Consider the following 13,424-nt stretch of genomic DNA (forward strand, 5'->3'; position numbering starts at 1 on the left):
GTTCCTATCTTCATCACAAGCAATTTCTCTACTTATTCTTGTGTCATCTGCGAAACTTCTTACTACTGAGTCCTTAACATTACTGTCTATGTCTGCAATCATAATCACAAACAGCAATGCAGCTAACACCGTACCTTTGTGGTACACCGATATTACCGTAGCTTCATCCGATTTCTCATCGTTTGCAATCACTATCTGTTTTCTGTTTTGCAAAAATTCTTTTATCCATCTTCCTACTTTGTCAACAATGTTATGTTTTCTAATTTTTTCGCTAATATATTATGATCTACCTTGTCAAAAGCTTTTGCAAAGTCTAGGTAAACCACATCTGTATCTTTTCATTTATCATATTTTTATATATGCTTTGGTGGACTAACAGTTGGGTTTGTGTACTTTTTCCGGGTACAAAACCATGTTGTCCTATATTGAACAATCTATTTTTCGTTAAATGTTTCATTATATTTTTTCTTATTACCCTTTCATATACTTTCTCATAATATGAGATGTCAGACTCACAGGCCTATAATTACTTGCTCTAGTCTTGAACCACTTTTAAAAGTAGGGAGTAATATATGCTAATTTATGCTCATCATAAATCTTGCCTGTATCTATACTTTGTCTTAATAATATTAAGAAGGTAAGCTTTATGATTGAATGAACCACTTTTTAACAATATGGCAGGTACTCCATCTGGTCCTGCTGTTGATCCATTTTTAATTTCATTAATAGCCTGCACAATATCGGCTTCTGTAATATCTATATCTGATAAGTATTCAGTATTTTCATCTCTTATTTCTGTATCATTATCTTCATTGTCAATTTAGGTGTAAATTCACTCTTATATCTTTCAATATGTTACGTATTTCCTTTTTTTCATTCGTTAATCGCCCTTCAATTCTTAGAGGGCCTATTTCTACTCTTATTTTATTCACTTTTTTTGCATATGAATAAAAATTTTAGGTTTTGCTTGATATTTTGTAGTGTCATTTCTTCTAGTTCCATTTTTCATTTTCTTTGATTTATAATCTTTTGTTCTGCATTTTCTATCTTACTTTTTAGTTCCATCACTTTCCATGCATTCTTTCTTTGCAAGAGCTTTTTCCACTTTTCTAATTTTCTGGAACAAGATCCTTCTGTCTCTTGGAATTCGTGACTGATGTTTACTTTTTTCTTCGGTATATATTTTTCCACTATTTCCTCTAATATTTTATATAATATATCAGTATTTACCTGTATATCATCACTTACAAATATGTTTTCCATTCTTTGTTTAATTTTCATTTATTTTTGACCAATTTATATTCTTCCTATAGAAATTGTATTTTCCATATCCTTCCCATTTTTTCATCTCTTGCTTTTCTTTGTTTTTGTGTGTTCTGGAACGGACTGTTAGTTCTATGACATTATGGTCCAAAATACTCGTGTTATATACTATTATTTCTTTAACATAGTTCACCTCATTCACAAATACTAGATCTAAAATATTATCCTTTCTTGTTGGTAGGTGATTTATTTGCTGAATGTTATGTTCTAGTAGCATATCTAATAGCTTTTCAAATTGCCTCTTATCTTCTGCACTACTATTGCTCTCTTTTTTATATGTATATAATACAACTACAGTCTCCTATTCGTTCTTTCCATTCTACAAAGGAAAGTTAAAGTCTCCTGTTAGAGTAGTCCAGTCCTTGTGATTTCTACATATTTCATCCAATTTTTCAATTATTATGTCCACTCTTTAGTATTAGGGTCTATATATTACAGTGTTCACTAATTTTTCAGATTCAAATTCTACTGCTTTTAATTCACATTCTGTGTTACTATATTTCTCACAGATTTTTCCTTGATTGGCATCTTCTCCCATATATCGCGGTTCCCTGATTTCTATTTTTCTATCTGATCTATAAGTTTGAAACCGCTTATCTGGTCATCATTACTAGTCTCTTGGGAATACCAGGTTTCACTTATATTCAATATTTCTATTTTTTCATTTGGGTTAGTTCTTCTAAGAACTCTATTTTTCTTTTGAGTTACTGAAACTAAACCCCATGTAGTTCATCACTATGATGGTTTCATATTATTCCATTATCTAATATGGGTAATAATAAGGATTTTCCCATGTCTCTTTCCTGTTCTGATATGTTGATCTTTTTTCATTTCCAGAAATTCGTACATTAAAAATCCAACTTTTCCATTATATTTGATCTTCCAGCTTCATATTTATTCACTTTGTGACTAAACCTGCATTTATCTCCATATTCGCGCCATCCCCAGCATCATAGATACATTGCTTGTTCCTTGTGTTATATTTAGGTGTGGGACTGCCTTCATGCCCTGTGCACAGGGCAGGAAGGGAGGTCCCACCCTCCCTTTCAGTCCTTAGCTTCTCTCTCTCTCTCTCTCTCTCTCTCTCTCTCTCTCTCTGTGTGAGAAGAGAGATTGAAAGAGAAGAGGCACAAGGCAGTGAAGGAGGTCCCACCCTCCCTTTCAGTCCTTAGTCCTCTAACTCTGAGAAAGAGAGATTGAAAGAGAAGAGGCACAAGGCAGAAGGAGGTCCCACCCTCCCTTTCAGTCCTTAGTTCTCTCTCTGTGATGTGACATTCTTTTTCGTGAGACGTAATCATTCATGGTCTGGATAATCTACCCGATAATACGCGTCTTACATACAATTAGAAGGAATGAAATATAGCTAAAAGTGTTCGTGAACTATCGGTGATTAGCTTAATATCAGATTAGAGTGATAAACCGTCTAATAAGTTGTTTACGAGTGAATTAATAAATTTTGAAAAATCATGGAGGAGTCAACCAATAGTGGCAAAAGGTGGAGAAATCTTGCATGCATAGAGATATTCAATATGATGAATTGGCAGGAAGGGAACTTGGTTTGCTGATCGTGGAGATAAATTGCAACATCGACCAAAAAGATGTGGAAATCATTCACAGACATATTGAAAGGATACGATCCTTCAAACTGGAGCAAATCTGTAGAAAATATAATGAAAATAATAGAAGGGATACCAATGAAAGTTCAAGTTATCAAAAGACTTATAAAGAAAATCTACAAAAATCAACACATTCCATCAAAAAAATAAGTACGGTGGAATTAGTGAATATATTGATTGATGCAATAGGCAAACGGATGCCTAAAGCATGTAAACTATGTAGAGTGTGATATAGCATTGTAAATCCACAAAACCTGATTAGGAAATGCTATGCTTGCCAATGCACTTCCACACCTTCATAAAGGAAGTAGAGCAAAATAGAAATAAGGACACAAAAATATTTTTTGCTCAACATATCTAGTATGGATAGACAAGGTCATTAAATCAAGACTTAATGTACAGATTGTGGAGGATGAAGAAGATGAAGAGGGGATGAAGAAGAGGAAGAAGAGGAAAATAGAAAAGAAGAAAATAAGACTGAAGAGAGGGAAAAGATTAATGAAAACAAAGAACAGGATAATAGTATGGATGCAGAGAAACTCATAGATTCTACATATGAGGCAATACAGCAACATACTTATGAAGAAATAAATTATGACATGATAAATCAAAAATAAAATCCCAAAGAGAGGTTGTACCTGGGATCTCCACATCACTGATGGGAAAGAACAAGAAAAAAAAAAAGAAAAGAAAGACACAGTATGCACCCTTTGAAAAAGAGGGAATTGCAGGTTTGGTGAAAGATGCACATTAAACATCCCAAGATATGTCACAATTATGAGATATATGGCAAATGTATATCTAGATGGCTAAAGAAGAGAAATGCAGCGATCTACATCCAAAATAAAAATATGTAGAAATGGAAAGAAGGAATGGATGTAGGTTTAATAAGAAATGTAGGTACATGCATCCTGTAGCCATGAAAACCAAAAATCAAAATCAAATAAATACATATAAAAATCAAGGTAAAATGAAACAAATAAAGAAAAGAACAAAGATCACAGTGTATGAAGGCAAAACAAGCCAACAACATTATGAAATGTCAGCACTGATATGAGCCATCAGCACCCTGGATATAGCAAGGAACAAGCAATGTATCTATGATGCTATGGGATGGTGCAGATATGGAGATAAGTGCAGGGTTTATGCACAAAGTGAATAAATATGAAGCTGGAAGAACAAGTATAATGGAAAAGTTGGATTTTAATGCGAATTTCTGAAAATGAAAAAGATCAACATATCAGAACAGGAAAGAGACATGGAAAATCCTATTATTACCCATATTAGATAATGGAGATAATACGCAAACCATCATAGTGATGAACGCAGGGGTTTAGTTTCTGAGTAACCCAAAAAGAAAGATAGAGTTCTTAGAAGAACTAACCCAAAATGAAAAAAATAGAAATATTGAATATAAGAAACTGGTATTCCCAAGAGACTGGTAATGATGACCAGATAAAGGGTTTCAAACTTATAGACTCAGATAGAAAAAAAATAGAAACTAAGGGGAACCGCGATATATGGGAGAGATGCCAATCAAGGAAAAAAATCTGTGAGAAATATAGTAACACAGAATGTGAATTAATAGCGGTAGAATTTGAATCTGAAAATTAGTGAACATTGTAATATATAGACCCCTAATACTAAAGAGTTTGACATAATAATTGAAAATTGGATGAAATATAGAAATCACAAGGACTGACTATACTCCTAACTGAGACTTTAACTTTCCTTTGTAGAATGGAAAGAACGAATAGGAGACTGTGGTTGTATTTATACATATAAAAAGAGAGCAATAGTAGTGCAGAAGATAAGAGGCAATTTGAAAAGCTATTAGATATGCTACTAGAACATAACATTCAGCAAATAAATCACCTACCAACAAGAAAGGATAATATTTTAGATCTAGTATTTGTGAATGAGGTGAACTATGTTAAAGAAATAATAGTATATAACACGAGTATTTCTTGACCATAATGTCATAGAACTAACAGTCCGTTCCAGAACATATGAAAACAAAGAAAAAGCAAGAAAACGAAAAATGGAAGGATATGGAAAATACAATTTCTATAGTAAGAATATAAAATTGGTCAAAAATAAATGAAGAATTAAACAAAGAATGGGAAAATATATTTGTAAGTGATGATATACAGGTAAATACCGATATATTATATAAAATATTAGAGGAAATAGTGGAAAATATATACCGAAGAAAAAAGTAACCATCAGTCACGAATTCCAAGAGACAGAAGGATCTTTGTTCCAGAAAAATTAGAAAGTGGAAAAAGCTCTTGCAAAAAGAAAAGAATGCATGGAAAGTGATGGAACTAAAAAGTAAGATAGAAAATGCAGAACAAAAGATTATACAATCAAAAGAAAATGAAAATGGAACCTAGAAGAAATGACACTACAAAAATATCAAGAAAATCCTAAAATTTTTATTCATATGCAAAAAGATGAATAAAATAAGAGAAATAGGCCCTCCAAGAATTGAAGGGCGATTAACGAATGAAAAAAAGGAAATATGTAACATATTAGCAGAAAGATATAAGAGTGAATTTACACCTAGAATTGAAAATGAAGATAATGATACAGAAATAAGAGATGAAAATACTGAATACTTTATCAGATATAGATATTACAGAAGCCGATATTGTGCAGGCTATTAATGAAATTAAAATGGATCAGCAGCAGGACCAGATGGAGTACCTGTCATATTGTTAAAGAAAGTGGTTCATTCAATAGCAAAGCCGCTAGCAATATTATTAAGACAAAAGTATAGATACAGGCAAGATTTATGATGAGCATAAATTAGCATATATTACTCCTACTTTAAAAGTGGTCTTCAAGACTAGAGGCAAGTAATTATAGGCCTGTGAGTCTGACATCTCATATTATGAAAGTATATGAAAGGGTAATGAAAAATATAATGAAACATTTAATGAAAAATAGATTGTTCAATATAGGACAACATGGTTTTGTACCCGAAAGTACACAAACCCAACTGTTAGTCCACCATGAAAGCATATATAAAAAAATATGATAAATGAAAAGATACAGATGTGGTTTACCTAGACTTTTTGCAAAAGCTTTTGACAAGGTAGATCATAAATATTAGCGAAAAAAATTAGAAAACATAACATTGTTGACAAAGTAGGGAAGATGGATAAAAGAATTTTGCAAAACAGAAAACAGATAGTGATTGCAAACGATGAGAAATCGGATGAAGTTACGGTAATATCCGTACCACAGGATACGGTGTTAGCTGCATTGCTGTTTGTGGATTATGATTGCAGACATAGACAGTAATGTTAAGGACTCAGTAGTAAGAAGTTTTGCAGATGACACAAGAATAAGTAGAGAAATTGCTTGTGATGAAGATAGGAACTCGCTACAAAGAGACCCAAATAAAAGATATAAATGGGCAGAGATGGGGGATGGTATTTAACTCTGATAAAATTTGAATCAATGAACTATGGTGATAAAGTATAGGAATGCTATATGCATATAGTTGACCTATTAATGACAGACAATCACAAACAAGGAAGCAGTTAAAGACCTTGGTGTGATGTTGAATAGAAATATGTTATGCAATGATCAAATAGCAATTTATTAAGTAAAATGCAAAAGCAAAAATGGGAACAAGGTTCCGCACTTCAAAACAAGAAAAAGAACACATGATTATGCTTTTTATAAACGCATTTACGTAGTCCACTTGAATATTGCAACATAATATGGTACCCACACTACCAAAAGGATATTGCACAAATAGAGAGTGTACAAAGGTCATTTACAGCTAGAATAGAAGAAGTTAAGGACCTTGACTACTGGGAAAGACTACAATTCTTAAATTTATATAGTCTTGAAAGGAGAAGAGAACGCTACATGGTAATTCAAGCATGGAAACAGATAGAAGGAATTACTATCATGGAACTAAAATATCAAAAAGAGTAAGCAGAGGTAGATTAATAGTGCAAAACTATACCAGGAAAATTCAAGGAAAGCACACAGGGACATTAATCCACCATGCACCAGCATCGATAATGCAGCGTCTATTCAATGCGCTACCAGCTCATCTGAGGAACATAACAGGAGTGAGCGTAGATGTGTTTAAGAATAAGTCGACAATATCTAAGATGCATCCCAGACCATCCAAGACTGGAAGATGCAAAATATACCGGAAGATGCAAAGCAACTCTCTCTGTAGACATCAAAGGCGCCTCACACTGAGGGACCTAAAACAACCTGAACGAATTGTAAGGTCTGTAAGGTGTAAGGTAAAGAGAAGAGATTGAAAGAGAAGAGGCATCAGAGCAGAAAGGAGGTCTCACCCCTCCCTTTCAGTCCTTAGTCTCTCTGTGTGAAGAGAGACAGAAAGAGAGAGAGAGAGAGAGAGAGAGAGAAGCTAAGGACTGAACGGTAGGGGTGGGAACTACCTTCCTGCTCTATGTATCATCTCCTCTTTCTATCTCTCTTTATAGAGAGAAAGAGACGGGAGGTGAAAGAGAGAGAGAGAGAGAGAGAGAGAGAGAGAGAGAGAGAGAGAGAAGCAAAGGACTAAAAAGGAGGAGTGGGACCTCCCTTCCTGCCCTCTGCCTCTTCTCTTTCTACCTCTCTTCTGAGAGAGAGAGAGAGAGAGAGAGAGAGAGAGAGAGAGAGAGAGAGAGAGACTAAGGACTGAAAGGTAGGTGTGGGACCGCCCTTCATGCCCTGTGCACAGGGCAGGAAGGAAGGTCCCACCCCTCCCTTTCAGTCCTTAGCTTCTCTCTCTCTCTCTCTCTCTCTCTCTCTGTGAGAAGAGAGATTGAAAGAGAAGAGGCACAAGGCAGGAAGGGAGGTCCCACCCCACCCTTTCAGTCCTTAGCTTCTCTCTCTCTCTCTCTCTCTCTCTCTCTCTCTCTCTCTCTCTCTCTCTCTCTCTGTGTGTGAGAAGAGAGATTGAAAGAGAAGAGGCACAAGGCAGGAAGGGAGGTCCCACCCCTCCCTTTCAGTCCTTAGCTTCTCTCTCTCTCTCTCTCTCTCTCTCTCTCTCTCTCCCTCTGTGTGTGTGTGTGTGAGAAGAGAGATTGAAAAGAGAAGAGGCAAGGCAGGAAGGGAGGTCCCACCTCCCCTTTCAACCTTAGCTTCTCTCTCTCCTTCTCTCTCTCTCTCTGTCCTTCTTCTTCTTTCTTCTCTCTTTCTTCTTTCTCTCTCTCTGAGAAGAGAGAGAGAGAGAGAGAGAGAGAGAGAGAGAGAGAGAGAGAGAGAGAGAGAGATAGATATATAGAGAGAAGCTAAGACTGAACGGTAGGGTGGAACTACCTTCCTTTCCATGTATCTTCTCCTCTTTTCTATCTCTTTATAGAGAGAAAGAGAGGAGGTGAAAGAGAGAGAGAGAGAGAGAGAGAGAGAGAGAGAGAGAGAGAGAGAGAGAGAAGCAAAGGGAGGAGGGACCTCCCATCCTGCCCTCTGCCTCTTCTCTTTCTCTACTTCTGAGAGAGAGAGAGAGAGGAGAGTGAGAGAGAGAGAGAGAGAGAGAGAGAGAGAGAGAGAGAGACCTTAGAGACCTTACCTTACAGACCTTACAATGTTCAAGGTTGCCCCAGGTCCCTCAGTGTTTTAGGCACCTTTTGATGTCTACTGAGAATTGCTAACGCATCTTCCGGTATATTTTGCATCTTCCAGTCTTGGATGGTCTGGGATGCATCTTAGATATTTGTCGAGCTTATTCTTAAAACACATCTACGCTCACTCCTGTTATGTTCCTCAGATGAGCTGGTAAAGCATTGAATAGACGCTGCATTATCGATGCTGGTGCGTGGTGGATTAATGTCCCATGTGCTTTCCTTAATTTTCCTGGTATAGTTTTGGCAGCAGGACTGAAAGGGAGGGGTGGAACCTTCTCCTCCCCAGCCCTTCTCTTTCAATCTCTCTTCTCACACACACACAGAGTAGAGAGAGAGAGAGAGCAGCAGTTAGGACTGAAAGGGAGGTGGGACCTCTTCCTGCCTTGTACCCTTCTCTTCTCAATCTTCTCAATAGAGAGAGAGAGAGGAGAGAGAGAGAGGAGATGACCGAAAGGGTGGGACCAGTCTTCATGCCCCAGCATTGGGGGCAGGAAGGGAGGTCCCACCCTCCCTTTCAGTCCTTAGCTTCTCTGTGTGTGTGTGTGTGTGAGAAGAGAGATTGAAAGAGAAGAGGCACAGCAGGAAGGGAGGTCCCACCTCCCTTTCAGTCCTTAGCTTCTCTCTCTCTCTCTGAGAAGAGATTAAAAGAGAAGAGGCACAAGGCAGGAAGGAGGTCCACCTCCCTTTCAGTCATTAGCTTCCTTTCTCTCTCTCTCTCTCTCTCTCTCTCTCTCTCTCTCTCTCTTCTCTGAGAGAAGAGATTGAAAGAGAAGAGGCACAAGGCAGGAAGGGAGGTCCCACCCTCCTTTCAGTCCTTAGCTTCTCTCTCTCTCTCTCTCTCTCTCTCTCTCTCTCTCTCTCTCTCTCTCTCTCTCTCTGAGAAGAGAGACAGAAACAGAGAAGAAGTTGTAGACTGAAAGGAGGTCCCACCCTCCTTTAGTCCTTTAGCTTCTTTTCCTCTTTCTCTCTCTATCTAAGAAAAGAGACAGAAAGAGTGGAGAATAGGTATAGGCAGGAAGGAGGTCCCACCCTCCTTCCAGTCCTCAGCTTCTTCCTCCCTCTCCTCTCTCTCTCTCTCTCTCTCTCTCTCTCTCTCTCTCTCAGAAGAGAGACAGAAACAGGAGAAGAAGGTAAGGACTGAAAGGGAGGTCCCACCCCTCCCTTTTAGTCCTTAGCTTCTTTTCCTCTTTCTCTTCTCTATCTAAGAAAAGAGACAGAAAGAGGAGAATAGGCATAAGGCAGGAAGGGAGGTCCCACCCCTCCCTTCCAGTCCTCAGCTTCTTTTCCTTCTCTCTCTCTCTCTCTCTGAGAAATGAGATAGAAAGAGGAGAAGAGGCACAGCGGTTGGGGGGCCGCTGGACATTCACTGGCCCTGGAATGGAGGATCCAGAACTGAAGAGTAGAACAGTGCCTGGAACTGTACCCAAGGCTGGAAAATGGACAGCAGTTGGGGGACCGCTGGACATTCACTGGCCTTGGAATGGAAGATCCAGAACTGAAGAGCATAACAGCTCTTGGAACTGTGCAAAAGGCCGGCAAATGGATAGCGGTTGGGGGGTCGACCGCTGTCCATTCGGCAGCCTCGGGGACTCTTCCAGACGGTGTTTAGGTCTTCAGGTCCGGCTCTTCCTTTCACGTTTCCATATTCCATTATTTCTTTTTTAAACTGTTCCATCGCCTCGTCCTTTTCCATATTCAGAGCCTACAGGTTGATCAACTTTTCTCTGAAGTCATTTAATTCCTTTACTATTTCCATTTTCTTCTTCTGATGTTCCTCCATCAACTCGATGACCTCATTTTCCAAACCATGAATCGTTTTCCAACATTCAGTTACTTCTTTTTTAAATAGTTCTATCTCCTCGTCCTTTTCCACATTCATAGATTGGAGGTTGCTCAGTTCTTCTTTGAGGTCGTTTATTTCCTGTTCTGTTTCCGTTTTCCTCTTCTGATGTTCCTCCATCAACTCGATGACCTCATTTTCCAAACCATGAATAGTTTTCCCACTTTCAGTTACTTCTTTTTTAAAGAGTTCCATCTCCTCGTCCTTTTCCATATTCATATATTGGAGGTTGCTCAATTCTTCTTTGAGATAATTAAATTCCTTTTCCATTTCTGTTTTCCTCTTCTGATTTTCTTCCGTCAACTCGATGATCCCATTTTCCAAACCATGAATAGTTTCCCAACCCTCAGTTACTTCTTTTTTAAACAGTTCTATCTCCTCGTCCTTTTCCATATTGATATCCTGTAGGTTGCTCAGTTCTTCTCTGAGGTCGTTTATTTCGTTTTCCATTTTAGTTTTCATGCTCTTCTTTTCGTCTACCAAGTTGACCACCTCATTTTCCAAAACGTGAATCGTTTTAGTGTATTCCATTATTTCTTGTTTCAATAGTTCCATCTCCTCCTCCTTTTCCATATTCATAGTCTGGAGGCTGCTCAGTTCTTCTTTGACGTCATTTCTCTCCTTCTCCATTTCAGCTTTCCTTTTCCGATTTTCTTCTTTCAAGTCGATGACCACATCCTCCAGACCTTGAATTGTCTTTCCATATTCAGTAATTTCTTTTCTAAAGTTTTCAATCTCCAAATCCTTTTCCTTATTCAGATCCTGCATGTCACTGAGCTCATGCCTGAGGTCATTTGCTTTGCTATCCATTTCATTTTTAATTTTCTTGTTTTCTTCAAGTAAATTCAGGACTGTATTCTCCAAATCTTGTATTTTCTCATCCTTTTCAATCATTTCTTGCTTACACATTTCAATCTGTCTGTCCTTTCTCAAGTGAAGGTTACTGAGCTCCTGCATAAGGTAACGAACCTTGCTTTCCAATTCGTTTTTAAGTTCCTTTTTTTCCTCAGTTAATTTTTCGACTTCTTTTTCCAAGTGTTGTATTTTCTCTTCCTTTTCAATCACCTCTTGTTTACACATTTCATTCTGTCTGTCCTTTTTCATATGAAGGATACTTAGCTCCTGCATAAGGTGACGAACCTTACTTTCCAATTCGTTTTTAATTTCATTTTTTTCTTCACCTAGTTTCTGGACTGCTGCTTCCAAATCTTCTATTTTCTCTTCCTTTTCAATAACTTCTTGTTTACAAATTTCAATCTGTATGTTCTTTTTCATATGAAGGATACTGAGCTCCTGCATAAGGTGACGAACCTTACTTTCCAATTCGTTTTTAATTTCATTTTTTTCTTCACCTAATTTGGACCGCTTTTTCAAGTCTTCTATTTTTTCCTTTTCAATAACTTCTTCTTACAAATTTAATCTGTATGTTCTTTTTTCATATGAAGGATACTGAGCTCCTACATAAGGTGACGAACCTTACTTTCCAATTCGTTTTTAATTTCATTTTTTTCTTCACCTAATTTCTGGACCGCTTTTTCCAAGTCTTCTATTTTCTCTTCCTTTTCAATAACTTCTTCTTTTACAAATTTCAATCTGCTTTTTCATATGAAGGATACTGAGCCAAGTCTTCTATTTTCTCTTCCTTTTCACTGCTGCTTCCAAATCTTCTACTTTCCTTTCAATTTTGTTTACAAATTTCAATCTGTATGTTCTTTTTCATATGAAGGATACTGAGCTCCTGCATAAGGTGACGAACCTTGCTTTCCAGTTCGTTTTTAATTTCATTTTTTTCTTCACCTAATTTCTGGACCGCTTTTTCCAAGTCTCCTATTTTCTCTTCCTTTTCAATCACATCTTTTTTAAATCTTTCAATCTCTACGTCCTTTTCTATATTCATATCCTGTTGGTTACTCAGTCTCTGCTTGAGGTCATTAGCTTCCTTGTCAAATTCCGTCTGAATATTTTCATTTTGTTTCGCAAAGTCCTGAACTTCCTTCTCCAAATCTCCGATCTTCCCTTCACATTCGATATTTTCTTTCTTCAGTAGATGGTTCTCCTGATCCAATCTGTCTATCCGCTGTCGAAGGGTGAGGACCGACTCATAAATGTGGTTCCTCCTACAATCCTCCAGTAGGGATGGCTTGGGGAAGTCGCTTTCATGTAGATCATTCATAATTTGTCCAAGGAGGTCCAGAAAGTCGTCTTCCTCTTCTGGGAAAGATCGGCTGGGCAAGCGAGATCTTTCTTCCATTCGTCCTTTGAAGTTATCAATAACTCTTCGTCTCAGGCCGTCGATGTCTGCAGTCATTTGATCGAATAGGTTCTCCTTTTCCACCAGCGTCGCTCGCAAACGAGAATTTTCACTTCGAAGCAGCTGCATTTCCATTCCAAGATCGCCGAACTTCCTTTCATAAACCTCCTTCAGAGCCGAAACTTCGTTCTTGTTGTCGTTGTTGATGTTGCTGTCCTCACTGGCGTTCTCCTGGCTGGTTGGTATCAGTTCCGTCGTCCCATGCCTCAAAGAAATGATCTTCCGTCTGATATTTATAAGAGTAAACACTGTTCCGAGGAACAGAGCCAATTTTAAAACAATATTACCACGGGGAATCGCGTAGCCACAAGTATTATCGGTAATATTACTACGGTGAATCCCGTAGCCACAAGTATCATCGATAATATTACTACGGCGAATCCCGTAGCCACAGATATTATGAATTTGCCTAAGCAAGGCCACTTTTACAAAACTAACAATATTACAAGTGAAAGTACTCATGATGAGATGTACCTAACACACGCTCGAGACGAAAGCGTAGTTTCGAAATCTGCCACTTGGATCGATGTGGGTTTTCCCGGAATCCATGAGTCCTGGTGGTCCATCTTGTCTTCAGAGAGACGGAGAAGATTTGCTGACTCCAGTTTGTCTTCAGAGTGTGGTTGTCCTTAAGGGCGTTTTTACGGAAGAAATCGAGTACAGAGACTAACAAGAAAATGGCTTCGGTGCTTGCTTCAAGGAGGAGTTCCGGAGACTTGTAAATTCTT

At 37.9% G+C, this 13,424-nt stretch overlaps 1 protein-coding gene across 1 annotated transcript in view; it reads right to left on the reverse strand.

The window, feature by feature from the left end:
• Positions 1-9,898: 9,898 nt before the first annotated feature.
• The window catches only part of LOC136835778 (putative leucine-rich repeat-containing protein DDB_G0290503), a 10,468-nt gene continuing 6,942 nt past the window's right edge, over positions 9,899-13,424 (reverse strand). Inside the window, exons 4-6 of the mRNA XM_067099636.1 lie at positions 12,117-12,944; positions 11,847-11,961; positions 9,899-11,754 (exon numbers count right to left, since the gene is read on the reverse strand). Coding sequence (XP_066955737.1) covers positions 10,248-11,754; positions 11,847-11,961; positions 12,117-12,944 — 2,450 coding nt within the window. The 3' untranslated portion in view covers positions 9,899-10,247. The remainder of the gene's footprint in view (positions 11,755-11,846; positions 11,962-12,116; positions 12,945-13,424) is intronic.

The sequence above is a fragment of the Macrobrachium rosenbergii genome, chromosome 55, assembly GCF_040412425.1.
Source record: "Macrobrachium rosenbergii isolate ZJJX-2024 chromosome 55, ASM4041242v1, whole genome shotgun sequence".
Classification (NCBI taxonomy): Eukaryota; Metazoa; Arthropoda; class Malacostraca; order Decapoda; family Palaemonidae; genus Macrobrachium; species Macrobrachium rosenbergii.